The sequence below is a fragment of the Spinacia oleracea genome, chromosome 6, assembly GCF_020520425.1.
Source record: "Spinacia oleracea cultivar Varoflay chromosome 6, BTI_SOV_V1, whole genome shotgun sequence".
Classification (NCBI taxonomy): Eukaryota; Viridiplantae; Streptophyta; class Magnoliopsida; order Caryophyllales; family Amaranthaceae; genus Spinacia; species Spinacia oleracea.
The window spans coordinates 53,359,357-53,384,307 of record NC_079492.1 but is presented as its reverse complement, the minus strand read 5'-3'; the positions used below and the strand labels follow the sequence as shown (position 1 = coordinate 53,384,307).

Sequence of the window (24,951 nt, the reverse complement as noted above, 5' to 3'; positions counted from 1 at the left end):
TTTATTTGAACATCTTTTTTTGAATACTTTGCCCATGTGACATTCAAGGTCATTTTAATTAGCGTGCTCGGTTTTGGTGCCGAACATTGTCGTCATAGGAGGCCTAATAACGACACAAGGAGTTGTTTATTTTATAAGTCGTTCTTAGAATCGAGTGCCTTTTTCATACGTCCTCGTAGCAAATTTGTTACGAATTTTTTTATTGCTACGTATACTTTATGCGCGGGCACCGAGGCTGCCGTGCCTGACCAAAAGGCCAGGCAACAACTTCGGCGCCCAGACTGGGCGTGGAAAATGTTTGGCGCCCAGCCAGGGGCGCTGAAAATGCGTCCCTGACTGGTACTCGTATTCTGTTCGCGTATCCTTTTTTCGTATATACGACTTAATTTTGCGTGCTCGCCTAATAACGTCATTTACGCGTTGTGCAGCGTCGTGGGATCCGTTACAGGCCGTCCTGGGCGTCGCTTATTTTTGTAGCGATCGCCCGGGATTGCGGGACACATATTTAGGTATAACTCTTTGGCCAATTGGTGTTTATGAGTGTTTGGGAAATTTTTAGGGTCGTTGGTTTTCTAGCATTATTTGTCACACACAATCACAACACAATCACGTAATTCGCTACACATAACTAACATTACAACATGAAGCAAAAATAATATGTCACGTAGTTTATGATAGGCTTCTATGGGTAATATTTGCGTCGGCTTGGTACCGCTTCTATCGTAGATCCAACACATACCCCGGTCGAGGTAGTGCATTCAACAGACGAATTTTGTCCCAAGAGGCCTATCATGATGTAAGCCAAGGGGGCATGCACCAATGAGAGGGACCTTAGTGGGCGAGCGATTGGGTTTGGGACGGGTGTACTACTAGCGAGAAGTGCCGAGTGGACAACATTCGAAGCGTATGCACCCCCCGGTTGGCGATGGGTATCCTTAGTCCCAACTCCCGAGATGAAACATGCCAAGGGAGCCGAGATTCGTTATGCGGTTCTGTCCGTTCACATTAATATGCTGATTTTCAGGTCGTCCCAACTTGATAGGGAAATAAACGCGGGGTAGGATCGTTTCACCCTTCGGCTATTTTGATTACCTACGAGCACGAGTATTTCATTAACGTTCCCCAGCGGAGTCGCCACTGTGAGGGGGTCGAAAAAGCACAAGGCTAATGCATGACCTCGTCCCTCGTGGGCGTGACGTCGTCAGATCAAGTGTAGTTAGATTTCCTGTGAGTTTACACCCAATCGACTAGTAATACAGGAGTCGCCATTCAGTTTTTAACGACAATGAGAAAAACTGACAAAATCCGGTTATCGTGACATAAAGGGAGTGCAATTATGTTCGACCACGACGGCCATAGGTTCCCTTGTGATCCTTAGTGTGGGGATCGCTCAACGTACACTCGCAGGGCAGAGATTGAGAGTTTAGGGGACTGTAACTACCGAGAGGAGTGCTCATCAATAACTCCAGAGGCAGGTTATCCTTACTAGCTCAGCATAAATAATTGAAGGGACATGCGTTTAAACTATTAAACTATTCTGAATTGATTTTAGCAAAATGCAACACATAATACTAAATCGATCGTGATTATCTTATTTAGATTGATTTAAGGTACCTAGCATGATAATTCAATTGTCCAAGGTATTATCTTATTAGGCGTGATAGATCAATCAAGTTAATAGTTTGACAATTTTATAAAAGGGTGATGAAAGCGATTAAATCATATGAGGGACACATTGCAACGCACCCTTGAGAGGTGCGTTACGGTTCTCAGAAAACTAACCACTTGGCTTTGCTATTTCTCCTTTTATTTAACGAATCTCGGGTTTCCAAGCAATGTTCCAGTATTTAGGCTTAATTCATCAGCTACAAGGGACATGATGCGTTCTGTTCGACTTTTGGGTCGATTGCGACAGAACGCCGGATTAATTTCGCAGTGTGAGGCTAGGCTTAAGGCTAGAGTCAATACTCAGGTTATGGAATTGTGTGTCCTGTTCACGTCGGTTTTGAGGCTGTATTTATCGGGAAAGAGTTTGTGGAAAGATAGATTTTTAGAATACGAATCCAAAAAGAATCCGGAAATAAAACGGCAGTAGGCATTTTCAGCGCCCAGGGCTGGGCGTTGAAAATGTGATCTGGGCCGAGTTCTTGTCAGATTTAGACTCTTAGAATACGTAGCTTTTGAGATTTATCCGAGTCTCTTAGTGCGTATTAACTTTATGACGGAATGCGTCTGGGACCGTTACGAACTCTAAGTTCGTTAGGAATTTAATTAATACGTAACTCTTATTTTTGAATTATAGCAGGAATAGAATTCCTTTTGCCAATTCTATCTCTTTTAGGACTTATGTTGGAGTGCAACACCTAATTCTGACAGATTTCTATTTTATGACTTTGCCACTTTTAACAACTACTTCTTACGACAGTTACTATTCTTAGCAGGTTTCTATAAATAGCAGTTTTGGCTGAAATGAAAGGGTTATTGAGATTCGTTATTTTATAGGAGATGCGTTGCCAAGTGGAGATTTATGTTCTCATCATCGAGCCTTCCCTTTCGGGAATGGGGACAAAAGTAGGTGTCTACAGTTAGCCCCCACTTTGACTGAGTCTTGGAGTAAGACGATGGTCAAAGTATTAGACGGAGTGCGTCATACAAGCACTACAAAAAAAGGGTACATATTTAGACGGAATAATTGTGACGGTGTGACAAAGGGTCGCAGGAGTTTTGGCGGCGCGCGTATTAATTTGCAAATTGCGACGCTTTAAATAGTCGAAATATATTTCGACGTTCTAAAGCGTCGTTATTAGCAAAAAAACACGTGGAACCACGTGTTTGTAATCCCACAAAACCAATTACACATTCAGGCTAAAAAAATCCCGCCTAATTCTCCTAAAATTTTCATTGAATCGCGCTTTACCCTCACTCATCTCCCACGTTTCCCTCAACCTCCTCACCGACCTACCTCAAAACCTAACCTCCCTCATCAGATTTCCCGATGAATCTGTCTTCACTCCTCCTCACCTTCAACACCATTAACGAATTCCTTGGATTTCGTCTTCAACCTGTACGTTAACACAATCAAATCTCTCAATTCTCTCAGTTCAACCCACTTTCATCTCACTCCTCATTCTATGTATTCACGGAGAATCCCAATTGAATTCACAATTCGCCCAACAAATTTAAGTTATTTTGCTGCTTCCACTGTTTTTTTTGGAGAGCATCCTGTGATTTTTTATTTGTCTTCCTTGGTGCATCGGACAAATTCGCTCTAGTAACTCGATCTTCTAGGTTAGTTTTTTTATAACTTCTGTTGCAGAAATTGTATGCTTTGTTGTTAATTTGAGAGGTTCTTGATTGTCTAAATTATACTAGCTCCATGATTAGATGAAGTTTATATTTCCCCATTGCTTGTCCTTTGCGTGAGTTTTCAACTCCCAGGAAAAGGAGGCTTTGCATAGTAAATTTTATGTTTTTTCTTGATTGCAGAATGATTTAAGTTAATCCTAGGGTGGGAGGTTACTTTTGATTCCATCTCATATAATAAACATGTCTTATTATAATTTTTTGGTCTCGTTTTAAGAATAAGATCAATGGTTCTCCCTTTATTTTGTTATTGTGAGGAACCCTAATTTCAGTAGATATTTGAGGTTTAAAATTATGAAAGCAATTATTCTTGATGTTTTGCTAATTTTCGCGAATATCTTGGAAAGGATATTTAATCCAACATATGAGATTGGGTTGGATTTGTTGATGAGTTTGGATAGCTCAGATTTTGCAAGCGTGTGGTTGTGTCTTGTTATGTGTGTGTTTTTATGAGACAGAAAAATGCCTTGATTTGACCTACCCATTTGACCACTTCAATTCCGAGAAAGTAGCTAAGGTCTCTCGTGTCTTTCATATAAAGCTGAGCTGAGAGAAGAGATTTAGCATTAGAACAGCTACAAGCTTTCCATCTTTCTTTCTTACAAAAAATGAATAATCAGTCTTCGATTGTTCAAATCCAAAAATATTTAATGCAGATAGGACAATTTAGTAAACCATTGCCTTGGTGCTTTCTTTAAGCCATAAAATGACTTCATCAATTTGAGTACTTTGACCGGAGATTGAGTGTGTTTCCCCCTTCACTTATTATGATGCCCTGGTCATTCATAACATTCAGTGGTGGCCGGAAAATCGATCTGGCCGGCTGTACAGTTTTGGAAGGAGAGCGTCTAATTTTTTTTGTTAATTTGTTGAAACTGCTGGGTTGTTTGATGCCTTTTATGCTGGTGATGTTGAATTGCTAATGCTTGTTGCTCTGTATATTGATCTTCTAATCTTCTGTTTCTTTGATCTGATTTTATGTTTGGTTCTATTCTGCCTAATCAGCTGCCAGTACGTTGTTCTGCGTGTTTTATGTTGTTTTTTCCTTTGTTGACTTAGGTTGACTGTAGTTTTTTTGTTGCATTTTGTTTTTGGTGGTTAGGTTTTTTGTGTTTACAGCAAAGAATGTTAGTGAGGGAGTGATGTCCTTTTCATAGCTTCAGTTTTTGTGAGATAAAGTTGTTATACTACCCTTGTTTTCTTACCATGAGCAGAGGCTTCTGAAATCTGGTCGGCTGTACAGTTTTGGGAAGGAGAGCGTCTTCTTAGTTTCTCTATTTTGCTAGTGGAAAAAATGGTATACTGCTTATTTGTTATCTCTTTTTATAGTTTTGGTTGCCGATAGTCTATTCTTGGGACGGTAGTTGGAGCAACTGACGAACTTCTCCTTCCCTGTTGCTACTCCAGGTATTATCAGTTCTTTTCAAAACAATTTGGATTTTTATGTTGCATTTCTCTTGATTACCTTTGTACTTTCTGAGACCGATAGTCCGTTGTTGGCACGTTTGTTCGAGCAACTGGCGAACGTCTCCTTCCTTGATGTTGCTATTCTCATATTACAACAGATCTGTTGTTTTTATGTTGCTTTAATTTCTAATTTTCTGATATAATAGTTTCAATTGGCCTTTTGTGTCATTATGTGAATGCCTCATTACTTAAGTCAAATCATTGTTCTTCTCTAAGAAGGGGGTTGGTTCTTACTTCTAGTTGTTTATTTGGTTCCACCCTATCCATTTCTGCTATTAGTAATTTACCTTATCCGTTTCTGCTATTAGAAATTTACCTTTTAGAACATCTGAATCCAGTTTCCATTAGAGTCCCCATCACATCTTTTGCCAAATTATTCACGTGCTAGGGCTACTCTGCCGTCTTGTCTATTCTAAGCTTGCCTTAATTATTGAATAACATTAAAATTGGCAGATAATAATACCTTTGGATACGAAATGAGTTGGTGGAGTGAGGAACACTCACTAGTACAAAAAAGGGATATTGCTTCGAGCCTAAAAGGGGTTATTGATTCGTATTATGTGCGAAGCATATAGACTCGATGCAATTGAAGGCATTCAATTGCTTCGCACAAGTGCGAAGCATTTAAGACTCCTATTGCATTGCACTTACCAATATTTCGAAGCATTTGATCGTAGCAACTATTAAAACGTACTAGCAATTGCTTCGCGCCTATCAATTGTTCGAAGCATTAAAAGTTCTAATTGCTTCGAACTTATGAATTATTCAAATCAATTGATTTAAGTAATTGCTTTGGTCTCAATCGTAAGCCCGAAGCAATATATGCAACTTTTCTATTTTTAAAAAATATTCCACAAAGAGGGAATAACACCTCCATTTACAACGAGGCAATCTAGTATACCACACATCCCATCATCTATCTCCAAAGCGCTTCATTTTGTACCAATAATAAGCAATTAAAATCAAAAAAAAAAATCAACTATCATAAAATATTGCCCATGACCAATACAAAATCATTAACCATTCAAAATCCATAAAATCATCCTAAAACGACATCTGTTACAAGTTGTCCAAAACATCAAAATATTTCAAAACAAATAAAACTGCAATGGAAGATAAGCTTTAACAGTTACAAGTAAATATCTTCTAATAATAGTAGCTTTTAATTCTAACAAAATACTATACTTCAGGAGAATACAAAGTCCAAAAAGTATAGAGCCCAACAAGTTAAAACTTCACGAATTTGCCCATTAGTATAAGGTTTAGTCACCTTAAAATCCTGGAAAGAGAAAAAAAACAATGTTAACATATATAATATCTATAGAGATCATTAACTTAAATTTATTTAAAAAAATTCGTACCTTGAATAGATTTTCACTTCCACTATATGAGTGGACTATGTCATACATGAACCTTGAAGTAAAATACCCGCACTCAGTACCCCCATCCTGTTGAGCACACTAGAGAAAACCAATTTAATATTTCATAGGTCAACAAGTCATCACTTAAATTAAATTTCCAAAAAAGAAATGATAAAAACTGTAGATATTTACCACAGCAGCACCCCATTGTAATTGTGGACCTTTACTTTTCCCACCATATGCCTTGTAAGTTTCGAAGGCACTGTTCAATTATCATTATTCACAAATATTATGAGATAATTGTACAAATTAATCAATTTATAGATAAATGTTGAAAAAATAAATATGAACTTACCTATCCAATACCACTCTTATTGCTAGGCTGCGTTTCTTCTTAATTGAATCAAATACGTGAACCGTATTTATGGTAGGGTAAATCACAAGAAGCACCCAATGATTGCTACATGTTTAAAGAACCAATGAACAAAATTAGCTATTGTTTATATGATAAAGGAAATCCTATAATAATAAGAATGTCAATAGCGTGTGAAATAATATTTACCACTCGTACTGGTTCTGCGAGTAGAATCATTCTAGTCTTAATCCAACCTCTATTGTGAATATTTCCTTTTCTTTACATTTATAGTGGGCTTCATCAGTGGAATAGGGCTATTACTGGTTCTGCGAGTTCCCTTTGCAAATGTTTTAGCTCTAATTTACTTTCTAAAGCATACTACGGGGACTTATGTGCAGGGTTAGCAGAATAGTGACAAAAAAACTTCTGATGCACGTTGGATGTGATGTCTTGGCTGTAGCGTCTAGTGAGGAATGTTTGTTAGCTATCTCCCGAGAATACAGGGTGGTATTACTTGATTTGTCTATGCCGATTTGATGGCTTTGAAGTTGCTGTTCAAATAAGAAAAGGGTTCTCAAAGCGTCATGAAAGGCGTTAATTGTAGCACTCAATGGGAGTGCGGACAGGTTGACCCGAGAAAATTATGTCAGGGTTGGTATGGATGGTTGCGTATTGAAACCTATATCTGTTGATAAAATGAGAAGTGTTTTATCTGAGCTCCTAGAAAGACGAACTGTGTTTGAGCCGCTCTAGGTATTTGTAGAACACATGGTTCAGTGATATAAAGGAAGGGAGAAACATAGATTATTCTAGGCATGACAAGATAGTGCTGCCAAATTTCTCTCTTGTTTTTACTTTCTTTAATTTTTCTTTGTAACCAATCGGGTGACTGGAGGTGTTGGTGTCTGACATTCAGTTCCAGGTGTTCATTCAATGTATATACCATAGTGTTGAGAATATCACAAAACATTCAATGTATATACCATAGTGTTGAGAATAGCACAGAACTACAGAAGAGGCAGTTATCAAGCAATGCTAATTAAACAGATATAGAATAGCACTTTTAACAGATTGCCACAGGGGAGCTAAAATTTACAATTCTGTGGCAATTTTGCGGCTTTTTTTTAATATTTATTTTGGACAATCATTGGTAATTACAGTAGTTAACTACCAAATGTATGATATTACTCAAGTGTACATAAAATTTCAAGCTGCAGGAAGGGCTTCAACTAAACTGAGATCAATGGTGGTGAGCTTTTGGTGTTAACTTTATCAAAGCTTGGCTCGAGATGTACTACCTAAGAAGCCTAGGCCAAACATGAGGCCTGATTAGTGATTACACTTGTTCTGCCTTTTATTAGAGTTTCTATTTTTGACAACTTAGTTTATTTGAAAAGAATATACTTCGTATTTATTTTGATGTCAAAAATATTACTCCAACAACAAATATATTTCTTTTGATGTAAAAATAATACTCCAACAAATCTATATCTATCAAGAGTAGGTGTTAAGATTATCTTACTTCTGATGATATGGGGCTAGGATCTTTTGATTGTTTTCGGAAGCTGCTTTCATTACCCTTGCCATGTATTCACATGCTTCATCTATGTTCTCCGAACTTGCCAACAATGTAGTTGCTGAAATCAATTGCGGACACATGAATGTGATTGAGTCAACACTCAAGTTCTTGCATTTTTCGTGTAAGGCCCTAAACATATTGCACAAGAAAAAATAACCATTAGATATTAAAGTCCAGTTTTTATAACTATAACATAAAGCTATTAAAATTTAATAAAGAAGTTTAAGATATCTGACCTGATGAATATTTGTATGGTTGATATATTTAACCAAGCCCCACTGAGAAGTTGGACAACATCCTCCTTTGAGATATAGCTAGAAAAATTTTCCTTGTATCCGAATACCTCAGCATCTAATTGAAAAGATATGGATTCCACACCAGGGGGCAGATCAGTAAGAATATTAGCGAGTCGTTTGCATGACTCACTCAAATGCTTCATTACACTATGTGAAACAAGCGGCGTCCTTTCCATAGTGAACTCAACAGTGTTTTGAGTATCAACAATTTTTTCCTTATCCCGCTTGTCCTGTTAAGAAACGCATAATTTAATTAGGGAAATTTCCATTAGTACACTCCTACTATTGACTTTTACCAATAGTACACTCACTTCTAATTATATTGCCAATGGTACACTTAAACTATTTAGTTTCTTATTATCCTTACTATTTTCATTAAGTAGCTTAACTATAGTTAATTATTAGAAAATAAAAAAACAAATAAAAACCTAAAAAGTTGATGAACGAGAAACCTAGACACGTTTTCTTCCTCCCTGTACTCCTCTCTTCTTCCCCTGTCATCTAAAAACCTAGAAAAATTCTACAAGGTCTACACTTCTCTTTGGAATTGTAATCTTTAACAGCAAAATTGTTGGGAAATTATTCAACTTGACCTCAATTGGTGAATCAGTTTTTGGGGCAATTTTGTTGCCACTTTGATCGAGTATATAATTGAAGCGATCATTGACGGTGGAACAAGGAGGTGTGTTAATTACTCACTTTAATTCAAAAATTCTTTAAATTTGGTTATTATCTGTAACTTTGCACCTTCTATGTGATCAATTTCAATTTGTAACTTGATTCCCGGTTGTTAATTAGGTTTTGCAATTTCACTCTGTTTAAGCGTTGATAACAAATACTCCTTATGATATATGAATCATGTCTCAAGCAAGATACTACTGATGTTGCTTGAAGGTAATTTTGCTAATTCCATTTACGACACTTTTGATTATTACTAAAGCTCCTTATAAAAGGAACACATCAAGAAAAGGATTTTAAATCATGGAATTAGCAAAATAGATACTCGAATGATGAATGACTGATGTAACAATAATGTAAACGCATATAATAAACCATTAATAATCAGTAACAATTTTTGCAAAGGCCACATTCTAATACCATACTAATAACGTAATAGTAGAATATTAGGATTATACTAACATTTGTAGTTTAAGACTAGTCTAACTCTTATCTTAACAGTAGCCAACATCCATCTGATTTTCTCTTGCCAGCTCCATATTTTCATTCAGTTTATTGTTTGCTCTTGTATTAGCTACTCTGGGTTAACATGGGTATGCCAATCGGTTTTGAATTGTGTTATAAAACCATGAAACTATAAGATTGTCAGGACATTGTTTCCGGTATGTGTATAAAAGCTTGAGTTGTATTGATTGAGCAATGCTCATATTTATAGTACAAGAGTTGACGCAAGACAATCCTAAAACAATTAGGTATTGAACTCTAATGAATCCTATATAATAATACTACTGCCTACGTAACTTTAATCTAGGCTAACTAAACCACTAAGACTTAGGAATAGTAATATTAGTTAACCTCTAACTCTAAAACTTGTTCAGTTGCATTGGAATTATAATTATACCATAATTCTGCAACAGTATCTCTTAGGTAAGTGAATTTATGCTTGAGATAAAGTCCCAAATTCAGGAAAAAAAATCTGGTGTTTGACTATATGTGTGACAGTACCTATTTCAGGAAAGATAGGATGCAAACCCCTTATCTGAACTATCCCACCAATACAAACTCTCAATTACTTTGCCATATAGTAAACAAAGAAATTGGAATTCTAATTTAGAGTTGACCTTGAATGAGCCAACAAAACATATACATATACAAGTATACTACACCACCAAGGTCATTAACTTCTCTTTCCAGGTTGGTAGAAAAATAAATTTAGACACCTGATACATGTATATATTCTGCCAATACTTCACAGAATTCTCACATTCATAACCCCAGATAATTCTTCAATCTTACAGGATGGTGTGATTTATTTGATTAGCACCCATCTCTTAATGGAAGCAAACATATGAAATTATATGCAAAAACTGCTCATGCTCCATAAAATAATTTGGGGTTGCCTAAGAAACTAGAAACAGTGGCAATTATCTTTTTGTTTGCTATACTGATACATGATTTTCAATTTTTTTTTTTTTTTTGCAGAATGGATAATGATGGTAGAGTTTAAATAAATAAATCATACTCTATACCTGTACCTTCAACTTCATAGACGAATCAGGCTCCACAACGATATCACTACTAACAGCAACATTAATCGCTAACGGTTGGTCGCTACTCATCTTGCGTCGCGGAACAAACTCCTAATAAGAGGTCAAATTGTCATCATTTATGCTTCGAGATTAATATTAAAATTACATGAAATTAGAATATTAAACAAATTACCTTGTCCCCTATAATCAATTTTCTAGGCCATTGGACGAAACTTTTTACGGCTCCCCCAACATCCTTCATCTCTAAGTTGGGTACAGGTAGAGGTGCAGTTTCATAGCCAGGAACACATGAGTTCACACTAACTTTCAAATAACCAGGCTTCATTGCAGAATGGTGTACTACATCTTCAGCATTGAACGGATATGCTACACCCCTAGCCACGACTACTAATTGTTGGGAATCATCAAGTTGGCACAGACGACATGCTAAAGGACTCTAAAACATTATTCGACACCCAGCATTAGTAAAGTACTAAAGTACAGTAAAATACTATAGTGAATTTACGAATAATTTAATATACATATAATATATACTTTGTCCTTGACTAATGTCACTTTAACCAATTAGAAAAATATCATTTACAGCAATGACAACAGAAAAGGAGAAGTGCAACTTAGATCATACCTTCAACTCCGCAAATGGGTCAGAATTAGGCTCTAGCTCCACAGAAGGTGAGTTGCTACGACTCCGCGTAGTGGTTGTAGTGGTTGTGGTCTTTCCAATCTCCATCCCAACCGGCAATTTTAGACCTAATTTTGTCACCAAGTTAATGAATTTTTCCTCAACTACGGCCTCCATTTTCTTTTCCATCATAGCTATAGTTTCCTTTCGCACTTGCTCTATTCTAGCCTCAAAATCGCCTTCAATCTTTTTTAGTTCGGCTTGTGAGAAATGATCATATTCTCCATTATTTCGAACCGGTTTCCCCCAATATGCTTGATGGCCGATTGTTCCTCCAACTGCAACCACACGTCCACGACGGTCTTTCTTTCCAAGGGAACGGGATAAGACATCATCTTGCCTATGTGGAGTCCAAATTCCTTGCTCGACTTCCTGAACCTCCTTGTCCTATTGACAAACACATGCATTTATTAAAGAATTACAAAAACACATTTTTTAGCAAGAAATAAATATATTAATCGACGAACAAAAGTGTATGTACAAAGGAAAAACTACCGCAACTTACTATTTTTTCACCAACCAGGCGTGCTTCATCTTTAGGGAAAACATATTCTCCTTTTTCGTTTTTCTTTTGCCGGCCAAAAATCCAATTTAGATGTCGTTTTCTCATGGTTGAATCTGTACTTCCGACTGAAGGGTATCTTCCTTCAACCTCCCATTCAGTTTCCTTCTGTGAATAGCTTTTTTGCCCCATAAAATGAGGATGCAGATTGTGCGACTGACTCTTCCGTGCCTTCTCGCTTATTTCCTATTAGAAAAGAAGAAATTAGTATGGCAGATTGTATATAAGTGTAGATGATTGAACATGATGAAGATTAGTGGGCAAGGTTGTTGGTGCATCTAATTACCGAATGCATAACAGTGTAATCATAATATATCATGCATTGAATTGTGTTTTACCTTAAATGTATCGGTGGTCTTAGCTGCAACAAATTGCTGCCATATTTCTTCAGTGATGGCTTCATATACAAGGTAAGGTGGTTTGGCATTAGGCGAGATTTTTCTTGTCTTTGTGATATGTCCACTTACCAACTTAGCTTTCCAATCCCTAAACCGGTCACTCAAGTGTGCCATTACATACTTTTTCTTCAGTGGATTGTTGTCAATATGATACATAGTCTACATGGTAAAACAATAATAATTAGACAATCATTAGTAGAAAACTTTCCACTAGTCATGTAATTGGATGATGCATATAATGTAACAGTTGATCTATTCTTACCTTAATGTAATCCCAAAGGGTGTCTTGAAGACCTTGAGGTACCTCTTCCCATTTGTTTGTCAAAATACTGACCTTAGTATGCACTGTCTTCCCAATTTGTTGCCTATAGTCCTTCAACCAATGACCAGTTGGTCGATTAAATGAATCCCATTCTAGGAATTTTGGCACATTAGGGGACTTTAACCCTTTTACTTCACCTCGATACCTTTTAGTGCCTTTTTGAGAAATATCATGCTCCGTCTCAGTTGGATGCTCATAACACAAGGGATCATTGTCCCTAGACATCCCATCATTATACAAGTCTTCTATATCCTCCATGCATAAAGACCTGCATTATTAAAAGAAAAAATAAATCATTAGAACAATACCCGACTTTTTAGGAGTTATCCTCCATGCATAAAGTTTCGTGATTCTAGCTATTCAACTTGCTCATTTGAGGGTTTTTAAATATTGTGTGCAAGTTTCGTGAACTATGCTGATTATATGTGTTCATTGGTTGTTAATTGATGTAATTAGTTTCCTTTGTTCGCATCCTTCTAATTTTCAATAATTTTAATTCAACTATGCTGATTTTGTTGCTGATGTTATACTTGATAGAATGCCAGCAATATCCAGCTTCAGAAAAACGCTTAATTGTTCTAATTCTTTGTTAATTTGATGGGATTTTTCTGGGTTTTTTCAGGGAGGAAGGAAATAAAATTATGCCGCGATATAAGGATGAACCTCTTGATGTTCGTGTATATACCGTCTGTGGTGAATCAAAGTTCGTATTTTTTTTGTTTAAATTACTTTCTTCTGGGTAGATTTTTTATTTAATTTTGCAGTTTTAGTTTAAATTTGAAGAAATTTCCCTCAACGTTTGCCTGATTTATTAATTATAGGAAATATCCAATTCCTTTTAGTAATTGGAATTGGTGGTTTTATTTCAGTTTTAGGGTTTTAATTCCAATTAGTAATTATCTCTTATTTTTAATTTTCTGGGTTTTATTTCAGTTTTAGGGTTTTATTTCCAATTCCAATTTTTTTTATTCAGTTTTAGGGTTGATTTCTTTAGTTTCATCCCTTTCAGCTATTATACTTTTGTCCATGTAATTCATAACCATCACCGCTGCACGGCTAGAAACACAAACAAATAGTCTGATTAAATCAATAATCAGACACTATGCACAATTGTGTACTTTCTTCAGCTAATGCATTGTTACATTTAGTTATGATTTTACATTGTTTAGTTAAGCTTAGTGCCTGTCAATGTTCCATGGCTTCTTGCTCTTCATTACGTTGCCCTTTGGCTTGCCCTTGACTACTTTCTGCTTGATCTTTTGATTATCCAGGGATGAACAACAATTTGGTCCAAAATGGAGCTCCACAAGGTGGTGCAGGAATGAGTATGGTTGGGTTGGGAGGAGGTGGGGCACTTGGTGTTCCTGATGTATCTCCTGCAGCTTTGTCATCTGATGGTCGTGGAAGGAGCAATGGGGATTGATCTTATGTTTCACCAGTTCCATATAAGTTTGAAGGTGGTCTTAGAGGGAGAAAAGGAATTCATGTTGTTGACAAAGTTGTTGAAAGGAGGCCGAGGAGAATGATAAAAAATAGAGAATCTGCTGCAAGGTTCTGAGCACAAAAACAGGTTTTACATATTGTCCTTTTCTTCTTTGCTTTACTATCATTTTAAAGACTGCTATGTTTTGCTTGCTTGGTTATATTTTTATTTATTTATGGTGTATCTTTAAGCTTTAAATGCAAGATATTCATGTTAAGGCTGATTGGTTAAACATTGGATGGAGTAGTTTGCAAGCATATTGCAGTTATCATAGTCCAACTTTGTATTATTATTCTCATATTAAGAGAAATTAATAGAATTTTAATTGAAATACTAATAGATTAAATTGTGTCTGTTTATGAAGATGTTATAGTTTGACATGAATCCTACGATCACTGTTTTTGGTATGTCAGTCTTTCCCTTCCCCGCTTCTTTTAACTTTTGAATGATTCTTTGATCATGTTTATGAATTTTGTGTTGGGAATTTGAATATAGTCTGTCTGGATGATTTGGTTAATTATATTTAGTGTTTGGAAAATTGTTGAAGGTTGTGTGTCTGGAGTATTTTTGTTGTAGAATTCGAGTAGGATCACTTATTCACGTTTGTATATTGTTTTGAAATTATACGAATCTGTCTGATTTTGTTTCTTTATTTTGTTTAATGTCGATGATCTCAACGAGATTTTAGATTTCTTAGTCATTGATTTGTTTTTAGTATGACTTTTGAAAAATAGTTAAGTGTTGCAATTAGATGGGCTGCTGTGGAATTTAAAATGAGTCAATGATAAACAGAAGGAAAGATAAACAGAGGGAAAGATCTGCTTGAAGTATAACTTAGTACATATATCTTTCCAGTAAGTCGGAAATGTAAACGGGCTTGCAGAGATGAAACACTCCCTTCCTACAATGAAAAATTCGAAATATATCCAAAAGGTTGTACAATTGATGACTATCTCCTTTTCTACTCATACAATGATACAGAGCCAAAACATCTATCATAGATGTTGATACATATGAAGTAAAAGGACTCAATTTCTGATGCTTATTCAACAACTTAGTCAATTCATGAAGTACCTCCATAAATCCAGTCAAATCAGTAAAGTGAACTGATTCACTTAAAATTTTGAACATATAATGCGTGCAGTCTTAAATAAAATCAAAAGATTAAATTGTGTCTGTTTATGCAGATGTTATAGTTGGTTGCTTACCTTGATATCCATCCTCAAATTTAATTATTGTACACCATTTTATATGCTTAATTTCTTTACTTTGACATTATAGTTTAGATTTCACTTCTCTAAAGGCACAATTAATTGAGTACAGGCTGGTAGCTTCTGCATCTGCCTTGCTGTTTTCAGATTGCATTCAGCTTTTCTTTTGGTCTTTTATGGACTAGGCTGCTGTTTGTTTGTTCTGGTGTATGCAGGGGGTTTGGACACCTCTGCTTCTGGTTGTAATTGTAGCTGTTACTTTCTCTACAGGCTGCTGCTATGGATCCTGTTACTTATGCAGGATGGTTCTATTGCTCTTGCAGTGTGGTTTGCAGGCACCTTCTCCGTGTTTCTGGTGTGCAGGCTCGCTCTGCGTGCTTCCTGTTTGTTGTGCCTTTGCTTTGAGTTTCCGTTAGGCTGGTTTGGTTATGCCGCTTGCCTCTGTGCAGGTTGGATGCTAATTTGCTGCTTTGTATTTTGTTTTGTTGAGGGTGCGGTTGTGCTCCCTTAACTGGTGTTTGTTGCTTCTATGGTTGGATTTTGATTATTTTCTACGTTTTGGTAATAAAGTTCGCTGTTTTACCCAAAAATACAAGGATGATGTATAATTTTTCTTTAGATGAACTTTGTGAACAATATTTGTGGCATATTATTTTTGGTGATTAGTTGCAATTACACAATTTAAAGTTCTTATATTATCTCGCACGCATCGCGTGCATATAAGACTAGTACTAAAAAATCAAAGACCATACATAATAGTAAACATGTAATTCAAAATCATTTGGATTTTTCAACCCATAAGCCTTCACAATGATCAGAACGCATATAATTTGCATCAAATGCATCTTCCCCGTTTGACTTAGGTAAGCCATTTGATAACGGCGGGTCCTCATCAAATTGATCATACTCTTCTTCGTCCTCCACATCACCAATACCAAGAATTCTTCTCTTTCCTTGAACAACAATAGACTTTTTTTTATCTTTGGGGTCAACAATGTAAAATACTTGCTTAACTTGTGATGCCATGATGAAAGGCTCATTTTGATGACCCAAACGCTTAAAATCAACTTGTGTATATCCATCCTCAACTCTTCGCACACCACGCCCATTGTCAACCCACTTGCATCGAAATAGAGGGATTCTAAATTTGGTGTAGTCAAGCTCCCAAATATCTTCAATTACCCCGTAGTATGGCATAGTTACTTCTAGAGGGCTAGTATCTTTAGCATTAGCGTACTCTATTGATGATGCAACCACACTTACACCACTATTTTGATTAACAGACTTGGCATCTTGGCGCTCCGTATAGAATGTATACCCATTGATATCATAACCTTCATATGAGTCAACTAGAAGCTCAGGACCATATGCAAGCCACTTAATCATTTCACAAACTACTTTTGGAGTTTTAGTGCGTTGAGACATAACCTTGACTTGGAACCATGCTATAAAAGTGTCATTGTGCTCCTTAGCTAACCACTGATCATCTTTCAAAGGATTCTTCTCCTTCAAATAAGCCATGTGATCATCTATATAGGGTTGAACCTTAGAAAGATGTTGTAGTACGTACAAATGAGCCTTAGCCTTCATCTTACGATCCACCACGATCCTTTTATGGCCAATTATACCATGACCTTCTAGCCTCTCTTCGTGGCGAGACTTCGAAAGTCCAACCGGTTCTAGCCCTGCTAGGTATTGAGCAACAAACCCCATAATCTCTTCAGCAATTGTGCCTTCAATAATACTACCTTCGGGATAGTATCGATTCCGGACTTTATCTTGTAAAGTGCCCAAATGTCTCTCAAACGGATACATGTTCCTCGCCCACACTGGACCACAAATCTTGATTTCTTGAACGAGATGCACGACCACATGTACCATGATATCAAAGAATGAAGGTGGAAAATACATTTCAAACTGACACAATGTGACGATAACTTCTGATTGCAGATCATCCAAAGTCGAAGGATCAATCTCCTTACTACATATAGCATTGAAAAAGAAACAAAGCCTCGTAATGGCATTCCTCACGTGCTTTGGCAATATCCCTCGGATCGCAATTGGAAGAAATTGTTGCATCATAACGTGGCAATCATGAGACTTCATACCCACCATTTTCAATTCGTTCTTGGACACGAGTCTTTTTATGTTGGACGAGTATCCAGATGGAACCTTTATGCCACGCAAACACTCAAAAAAACTTATTTTCTCATTCTTAGACATAGTGTAGCATGCTGGAGGAAGATATTTTCCTTTTTCCTTATCTTCAGGCGCCAGCTCTGGACGGATCTTCAATTTTTGCATGTCTTTCCTAACATTTTCACCATCCTTTGTCTTTCCCGTTATATTAAGCAATGTCCCAATAATACTTTCAAAAACATTTTTTTCAACGTGCATAAAATCGAGACAGTGCCTGACCTCTAAATGCCTCCAATACGGGAGATCCCAAAACGGGGACTTCTTCTTATAAAGGGCTCCTTTTACAGCCTTGTAAGGCTTTCCATAGACTGTGTTGATATCTTTGACCCGCTCGTACACCTCGCTTCCAGTAAGAGGAGGACGGGCAACTCGAACCTCTGTTTTCCCATTGAACGGTTTTTTCTTCTTTCGATAAGGGTGATCAAGAGGTAACAACCTACGAGTATGCCAGTATATGTTCTTCTTACAATGTTCTAAGTACTCTCCCACCATATCATCTTCACAAATCGGACATGCTTTTGCTCCCTTGTTAATATAACCCGATAAGTTTCCGTATGCCGGAAAGTCATTCACAGTACAAAATATCATAGCACGCAAAGTAAAGTTTGTTTCAGTGTAAGAGTCAAACACGGGAACACCTTCATTCCATAGCACTTTCAAATCATCAATAAGTGGTGCTAAGTAAACATCAATATCATTTCCCGGCTGTTTTGGCCCTGATATCAAAAGGGACAACATGATGTATTTTCGCTTCATACAAAGCCAAGGAGGGAGGTTATATATGGATAAAAGAACCGGCCAAGTGCTGTGTTGAGTACTAAGTGTGCCAAAAGGGTTCATTCCATCCGTGCAAAGACCGAGCCTTAAATTTCTCATTTCCTTACCGAAATCATCGAACTTCTCATCAAAATTCTTCCATTGTGGAGAATCGGCGGGATGTCTAAGATATTCATCTTTCTTTCTCCCTTCTTCGTGCCACCTTAAATTCTTTGCTTCCTTCTTATTCGCAAACAAACGTTTAAATCTTGGTATTATCGGAAGATACCACAACACCTTTGCCGGAGGTCCTTTCTCATCTGGTGTACCATCCACTTTCTTCCGCTTGTAGCGCGATAACCCACATCTTGGACACTTGTGGAGATCTTGATACTCTTTCCGATACAATATACAATCATTCGGACATGCATGTATCTTTTGGTACTCAATACCCATAGGACAAAGCATCTTTTTTGCTCGATAGTTAGATATCGGAATTTCATTCCCTTCCGGAAACATATCTTTCAAATCTTCCAATAGAGAAGTGAAACTCTGATCACACCAGTTGTATTTTGCTTTCTTATTATACAGCTTCAACATAGCAGATAAGATGCTGTACTTAGAGCAACCAGGATACAATGGCTTACTCGCGGCACTCGATAAATTCTCATACATACTAGGTTGATCATTGAGATAGTCTTCTACATCCTGCATCATCTCATTTATCTCATCATCCTCAACGTAGTCCAGCTCATCATTATCCATATCATCGCTACCATTATCGTCATCATGGATATCATTATCACCTCCGAAGTTGCTTCCTGAGTGCCCATAGTTAATATTGCACTCCCCATGGTTAACACTCTCACCATGCCATATCCACCTTGTATAGTTCAACCTAAAGCCACGACGAACTAAATGTTCCCTAATCTGATCAACATTACGAAACCTCCTAGAACAATCACAATTAGAACAAGGGCAAAGTATTGACTCGTCACCATTCTTCAACTGATACGCAACTGCACATGCGATGAACTCCTCAACCCCTAGAATGTATTGATTCGTAGTTCTTGAACCGTACATCCAATTGCGATCCATTTCTAACAACTAGAGGCAAACACAACAACCATATTAAACAGGCCCGACTATTAAGAGGCCTATCCGGAGAGGCCTATCCGGACCTACATCACAGGGCCCAATTATTTGGGCCCTAATTGGGCCCTAAAAAAATTTGTTGCAGTTTAATACAAAGGAAACGATTCTATTTCCTGAGTAATTACTCGTCCCTTGTGAAAAGACTACCCCATTACCAAAAATTTCAAGTTCTCAGTTTCTCACCGATTAATTGCTTAGTTATCTCTTCCATAAAAATCCTCTAGTCCATCAATTATGTTCATAATTTGACTAAAACTTGCATTTGCTAAACTAGCTTCACAAATACAAACTCAAAACTGATTCTAATCATGTAGGACTATTTATAGTTTCATAGTTGATGCAACAAGGAATAAAAGGGAATTTGTTCAAACAAGTTACATATATAGACAAAGACAATTAGACAACTACTAGTATTAGTTTGAAATTTTTGACATCTTATAGTAGGTGGTCCAAAAAACCTCCTTGTGCACTCGTACTTAATCAAATTCAACATAGGAGCTAAATAAGCCTTACTTTGCAACAAAACACAGGGGGGGGGAATTTGAAATAATTGAAAATGGACATAAAATGAAGAATTTGAATTAATTGACCAATGGAACACCAATTTATAGTGTTGAAAGTGATTAAATATAGAAATTAACCATTTTTCAATTTCGACAAGCCAATCATTGAAATATATTCAAGTTCACTAACAACAAGAAATCAAAACTATAGGTCTGAAACTCGATGATAATCCAAAAAAATTACATACAAATATATACCCATGCAAAAAAAAAATGGCATTAAAGAAAGAGATCAAAGAAAATAAAAATGTTACCTTAATCAACAAAGAATATCTATCTGCTACTACTAGTCACCAACACCTAAAACAAGAAGAAGAAAAAAACAACAAAAAGAACCCATTAATTAATATTCAAAATTTGAAAAAATAAACAAAAACGACATGAAATTAAAATCTTTAAAGGGTGCCCATACACGGGACGAAGTTAATTTTTTGTTGAAACATTAATTAAATGGTTTGGGCAAGTGGTTAAGATAAGGACAAATTATTTTTACCACCTTTTTTTCACCAAGTTAATTTGTAGTTAAGTTCAAAATTTGGTTCGAAAATGTGGAATTTTACCCTAAATATGACATAGAATGACCCAATTAGCCTTAAATATGGAATAATTGATTAGAACGAGTCTTAGAAAGTTATAACTATGCATATGAGACATGTAATAAGTTTGAAAACAATCCTTAGGTTGTTTAGTTCAAATTTGGGTTCGAAAACGCCATTTTAGCCTAAATATGACCAAGAATGATCCAATTGGCCTTAAATGGGGAATAATAGATTAGTACGAGTCTTAGAAAGTTATAACTATGCATATTAAACGTGTAATAAGTTTGAAAACATTTCTTAGGTTCTTTATTTCAAAGTTGGGTTCGAAATTTGCCTAAATATGACCTAGAACGACCCTATTACCCTTAAATGTAGAATAATAGATTGGAAAGAGTCTTAGAAAGTTATAACTATGCATGTTAAACGTGTAATAAGTTTGAAAACATTCCTAAGGTTCTTTAGTTCAAAGTTAGGTTCGAAAATGTCATTTTTGCCTAAATATGTACTAGAACGACTCAATTAGCCTTAAATGTGGAATAATAGATTGGAAAGAGTCCTATAAAGTTATAAATATGCATATTAAACGTATAATAAGTTTGAAAACATTCCTTAGGTTGTTTAGTTAAAAGTTGGGTTCGAAAATGTCAATTTTGCCTAAATATGACCTAGAACGACCCTATTAGCCTTAAATGTGGAATAATAGATTGGAAAGAGCCTTAGAAAGTTATAACTATGCATATTAAACGTGTAATAAGTTTGAAAACATTCCTTAGGTTCTTTATTTCAAAGTTGGGTCGAAAACGCCATTTTAGCCTAAATATGTACTAGAACGACCCAATTAGCCTTAAATGTGGAATAATAGATTATTACGAGTCTTAGAAAGTTATAATTATGCATATTAAAAGTGTAATAAGTTTGAAAACATTCCTTAGGTTCTTTAGTACAAAGTTGGGTCGAAAACGCCATTTTAGCCTTAGAGGGGGAATTCTTAGAGAATGTGCTGAGAATTACAACCAAGATGCTCAACTGTTTAATTCTAAGCTATCTGATGAACTTGATTCTTTTCACTCAAAAGCTTCCAAACCCAAAAATTGTTTATACCGACATCTACACCCCTTTGTTTGATATGTACTGTATCATTTATGTTCCTTCAATAAGAGAATGAAATTAGTAGTTTCTGTAAGTCTGTAACTACGTACCATGAATGCAAGAGTTGAATATTAATCTATTGTTGATCAGAACTGTGCAGATCAGTGCACGGAACTGATCAGTTCTGATCAAAACTGTGCACTGATCTGCACAGAACTGATCTGAGCTGTGCAGATCAGTGCACAGTTCTGATCAGAACTGATCAGTTCTGTGCACTGATTTGCAATGTTCTGATCTGAGCTGTGCAGATCAGTGCACAGAATTGATCAGTTCTGATCAGAACTGTGCACTGATCTGCACAGAACTGATCTGAGCTGTGCAAATCAGTGCACAGTTCTGATCGAAGCGCAGAGTTTTAAAGGAGAAAGATAGTTTTGGGGTAAGGGATGGAAAAGGACTCTGTAATGGAAAATTAAAGGAGAAATTTTTGGATTTTCAGTGCTGAAGGAGAAAGTTTTAGGAGGAGAAAGATTGGATTTTTCAGAAAATTAAAGGATTCATGTTTCTATTGCTGAAAATTCAGACACTTCTATAATATCTTTTGCAGAAAATTAAAGGATTCATGTTTTTATTGCTGAAAATTCATCTTCGCATATGTGTTTTGCCACAATCACAAACTCCAACACCCCAATATATGCAAACCGCCTTTTCTTGGATTCACATGCATCTTCTTTTGCAGAAACATGTGAAATACCAACTCTTAACAATTGCCAATTCTCATTCAAGATTATACTTTCACCTTAGACTTAGCTAATTGCCAAGAGTTTAAGTAGTTTGACAATTTACCATTTTTATATTCAGGAATACAAACAGACTGGATAATATCATAACACATTTGTTTCGTACTTTTTACACGACTTATTTTCACTAAACTTGACTTATTTTGGATACTCTGACCTATCTTATTTTGGATACTCCGGCCTAGCGACCAACCATTAACTAACTGATAATTATATTGACACTCCAAACTCTACAATAAAGTCTAAATAATACAAAATATAGCTAAAGTTTTTTTTTTGACAAAAAATATAACTATAGTTGAGTGCCACAATTCTCTTTAACCTATAACAACATGCTCCTTTGATAATCCAACTAACAAATATATGTTGTTGCTTTCACACATCTATTCTAACTTTCTAAGGCTAAGCTTGATTTAATACAAGCAATCATTCATACTCTTCACCATGAACTACAAGAAGGATATTAAACTACATTTATCAACTACCCTACTACTCCAACAGACCATACCAGCGACAACCAAACAGAACCAACACACCATCAGAAAGAATCCAGCAACCAGAAACCACCAACAACCAAACACTCAAAACGGAGTATAACAAATAATTCCAAATTAAATCGCAATAATTTCTAGTTAGGAATTGAGAGACATGAAGTTACTTAGAGCATTCAAGGTACATCAAATCACCAAGTCCTTTGAGAACAGAATAATGTTCCAATTTCAATGGACAAAAGGGGGAAACTGTTATGCGTGCTAACCTCTAGAATCTCCTTCGCTATGTCTGACTTGTTCACTTTGTCCAGGACAGGAACTTCTCAGCTAAAACTTCAACTTCTGAACCAACTTCAAAGGATAGCAGGAGCGCCCTTCTTTATCTGCGATATGAGTTTCAACAAATTATTAGTTTCCATCCTCTTTAAGCAATCAATCTAAAACAATTAAACCAAATTAAAATTCTAATTATTTTATACAAGTATAATCAGTTATGGTAAAGAAAAGCAGTAGTCATTTGCAATGAATACCTCACAACACCACCAACGCCATTGAAACAGACATTTGGTGGGCAAGAAACGCGAAAACCCCCCCTCAACTCCGACTAATTACATCATAAATAATAGGAAATTAAACCGGTAGTGCAACTAACCTTTCAATTCCGATGAATCTTCGAATGAATCTTCCAATTCCAATGAACTCGAGTGCAGAACCGATCGATGAAAGTAACAGCTTACTAGCAGCAACAATGGTGGGTGGTATATTTTGGTTGTTTTTTCTAATTTACTTTTTATGATTGAATTTTCTTGCGCATATGTATGATGTTCCATAGTGAATCACGTCGCCCTGTGACCGGAGAAGTGCGCCGTAGAGACCGGAGAAGTGCGCCGTAGAGACCGGAGAAGTGCGCCGTGGAGACCGGAGAAGTGGAGAGAAGTGGGAGTTAGTAATGGAGGTTGCTCGTGGTTCTTTATTTTTGGGGAAGGAGGGGTAGAGGTCAGTCGTGGGTTAAGGTATACTGGTATAGTAATTAGTAATTACAGCTTGGAATGGGCCATCAAATGAATTGAACTTTCGCGTGGCCGATTCAATTGGGCCTGCGCAGCAACAATGCATCCAAGAATTTTATTGCACCGTTTATAAATAGGCCCGAAGCGTTTTCTTTTTGGCGGAAATATTAAATATTTTGGCGGATTTATTTCATGCTTAAATGCTTCGAACTCTATTAAGTCCGATGCAATATACTTGACAGAATCTCAAAATCTATCAAATGCTTCAATCCCAAAAATAGTACCGAAGCAAATGTAACTTAATGCTTCGAGCATGTTTAGGTTCAATGCATTTAAGGTGAAGCAACATGCATTTTTTGTACTAGTGACTTTAATGTTTCTGCCATGACTAGGATGGGAATATGCTGAACTATGAAGAGTTGTTCTTCGCATGTCATCTACTTTTGCTTGGTTGTTTTGTTGTTTGACTATTGATCAGGGTGTATACTAAAGATTTCAAGTGCTTTGGTTTAGTTTTAGCTCTTCTGCTTTGTTTTCTCTAGCGCCTTTCCTGGCTGGTTTGCTTTCTGTTAGGTTCCTCGATCAAACTCGAGTAATTTTTGTTTTTCCTGAGCATTTATATGGTATATTGTCTGTCAGCAAGGTTACACTTACAAATTGTTCTTTCACGCAGAAATAAGGAATTGAAATGTCTTTGGATAGATGACTATAATTAGATCAGTACGCCCTTTAGCCAACACCCTATGAGTGTGCAGTCTCATGTTCTTAAATCGAGTCTATTTTTTCGATAGTTCTATGTCTTGATTTTGCAGTTTTCTGGTTACATTTATATCTTAATTTAAACAGGATGGGGGTACTATTCTGTTATATTTCACTTCTTAGTTGCTATGCCATGCGATTATACTTGCACTTGCTTAGCAGTGGTGATTCTACTTTGCTCATGCACTAAGTGAACTTTTTTACTATAATGACTATCTGGTTTGCCTTCCCGCTCTATTTGATCCAGTGGCTGCTGTTATGTGGTGTTATTGTTCTTAGTTTG

At 36.4% G+C, this 24,951-nt stretch overlaps 2 protein-coding genes across 3 annotated transcripts; both read right to left on the bottom strand.

Moving 5' to 3' along the window:
- Nucleotides 1–5,810: 5,810 nt before the first annotated feature.
- Nucleotides 5,811–23,783, bottom strand: LOC130462798 (uncharacterized). Of its 2 annotated transcripts, none has more exons than XM_056831714.1 (15): nt 23,552–23,783; nt 23,166–23,282; nt 20,235–20,280; nt 12,554–12,881; nt 12,232–12,450; nt 11,837–12,079; nt 11,275–11,718; nt 10,822–11,085; nt 10,629–10,739; nt 8,362–8,651; nt 8,069–8,254; nt 6,547–6,651; nt 6,384–6,453; nt 6,192–6,290; nt 5,811–6,109 (listed from the first exon to the last, which is right to left on the bottom strand). In XM_056831714.1, the coding sequence occupies exons 4-15, from the start codon at nt 12,869–12,871 to the stop codon at nt 6,017–6,019; spliced, it is 2,442 nt and encodes an 813-aa protein (XP_056687692.1). In that variant the 5' UTR covers nt 12,872–12,881; nt 20,235–20,280; nt 23,166–23,282; nt 23,552–23,783; the 3' UTR covers nt 5,811–6,016. The 2 variants fall into 2 exon arrangements, with proteins under 2 accessions (XP_056687692.1, XP_056687693.1); XM_056831715.1 differs by having other exon boundaries at nt 10,635–10,739.
- Nucleotides 16,085–19,360, bottom strand: LOC130463150 (uncharacterized). Its single transcript, XM_056832197.1, has one exon. The coding sequence runs from the start codon at nt 19,358–19,360 to the stop codon at nt 16,085–16,087; it is 3,276 nt and encodes a 1,091-aa protein (XP_056688175.1).
- Nucleotides 23,784–24,951: the final 1,168 nt, after the last annotated feature.

What these genes read in the sequence shown, in the direction of transcription:
- LOC130463150 (XM_056832197.1), bottom strand. Translation starts at nt 19,360, where the DNA reads ATGGATCGCAATTGGATGTACGGTTCAAGAACTACGAATCAATACATT.
- LOC130462798 (XM_056831714.1), bottom strand. Translation starts at nt 12,871, where the DNA reads ATGGAGGATATAGAAGACTTGTATAATGATGGGATGTCTAGGGACAAT. An exon ending in CCCTTTGGGATTACATTAAG is followed by an intron (nt 12,451 to 12,553) that starts GTAAGAATAGAT and finishes TTTACCATGTAG; the next exon opens with ACTATGTATCATATTGACAA. An exon ending in GCCTGGTTGGTGAAAAAATA is followed by an intron (nt 11,719 to 11,836) that starts GTAAGTTGCGGT and finishes GTTTGTCAATAG; the next exon opens with GACAAGGAGGTTCAGGAAGT.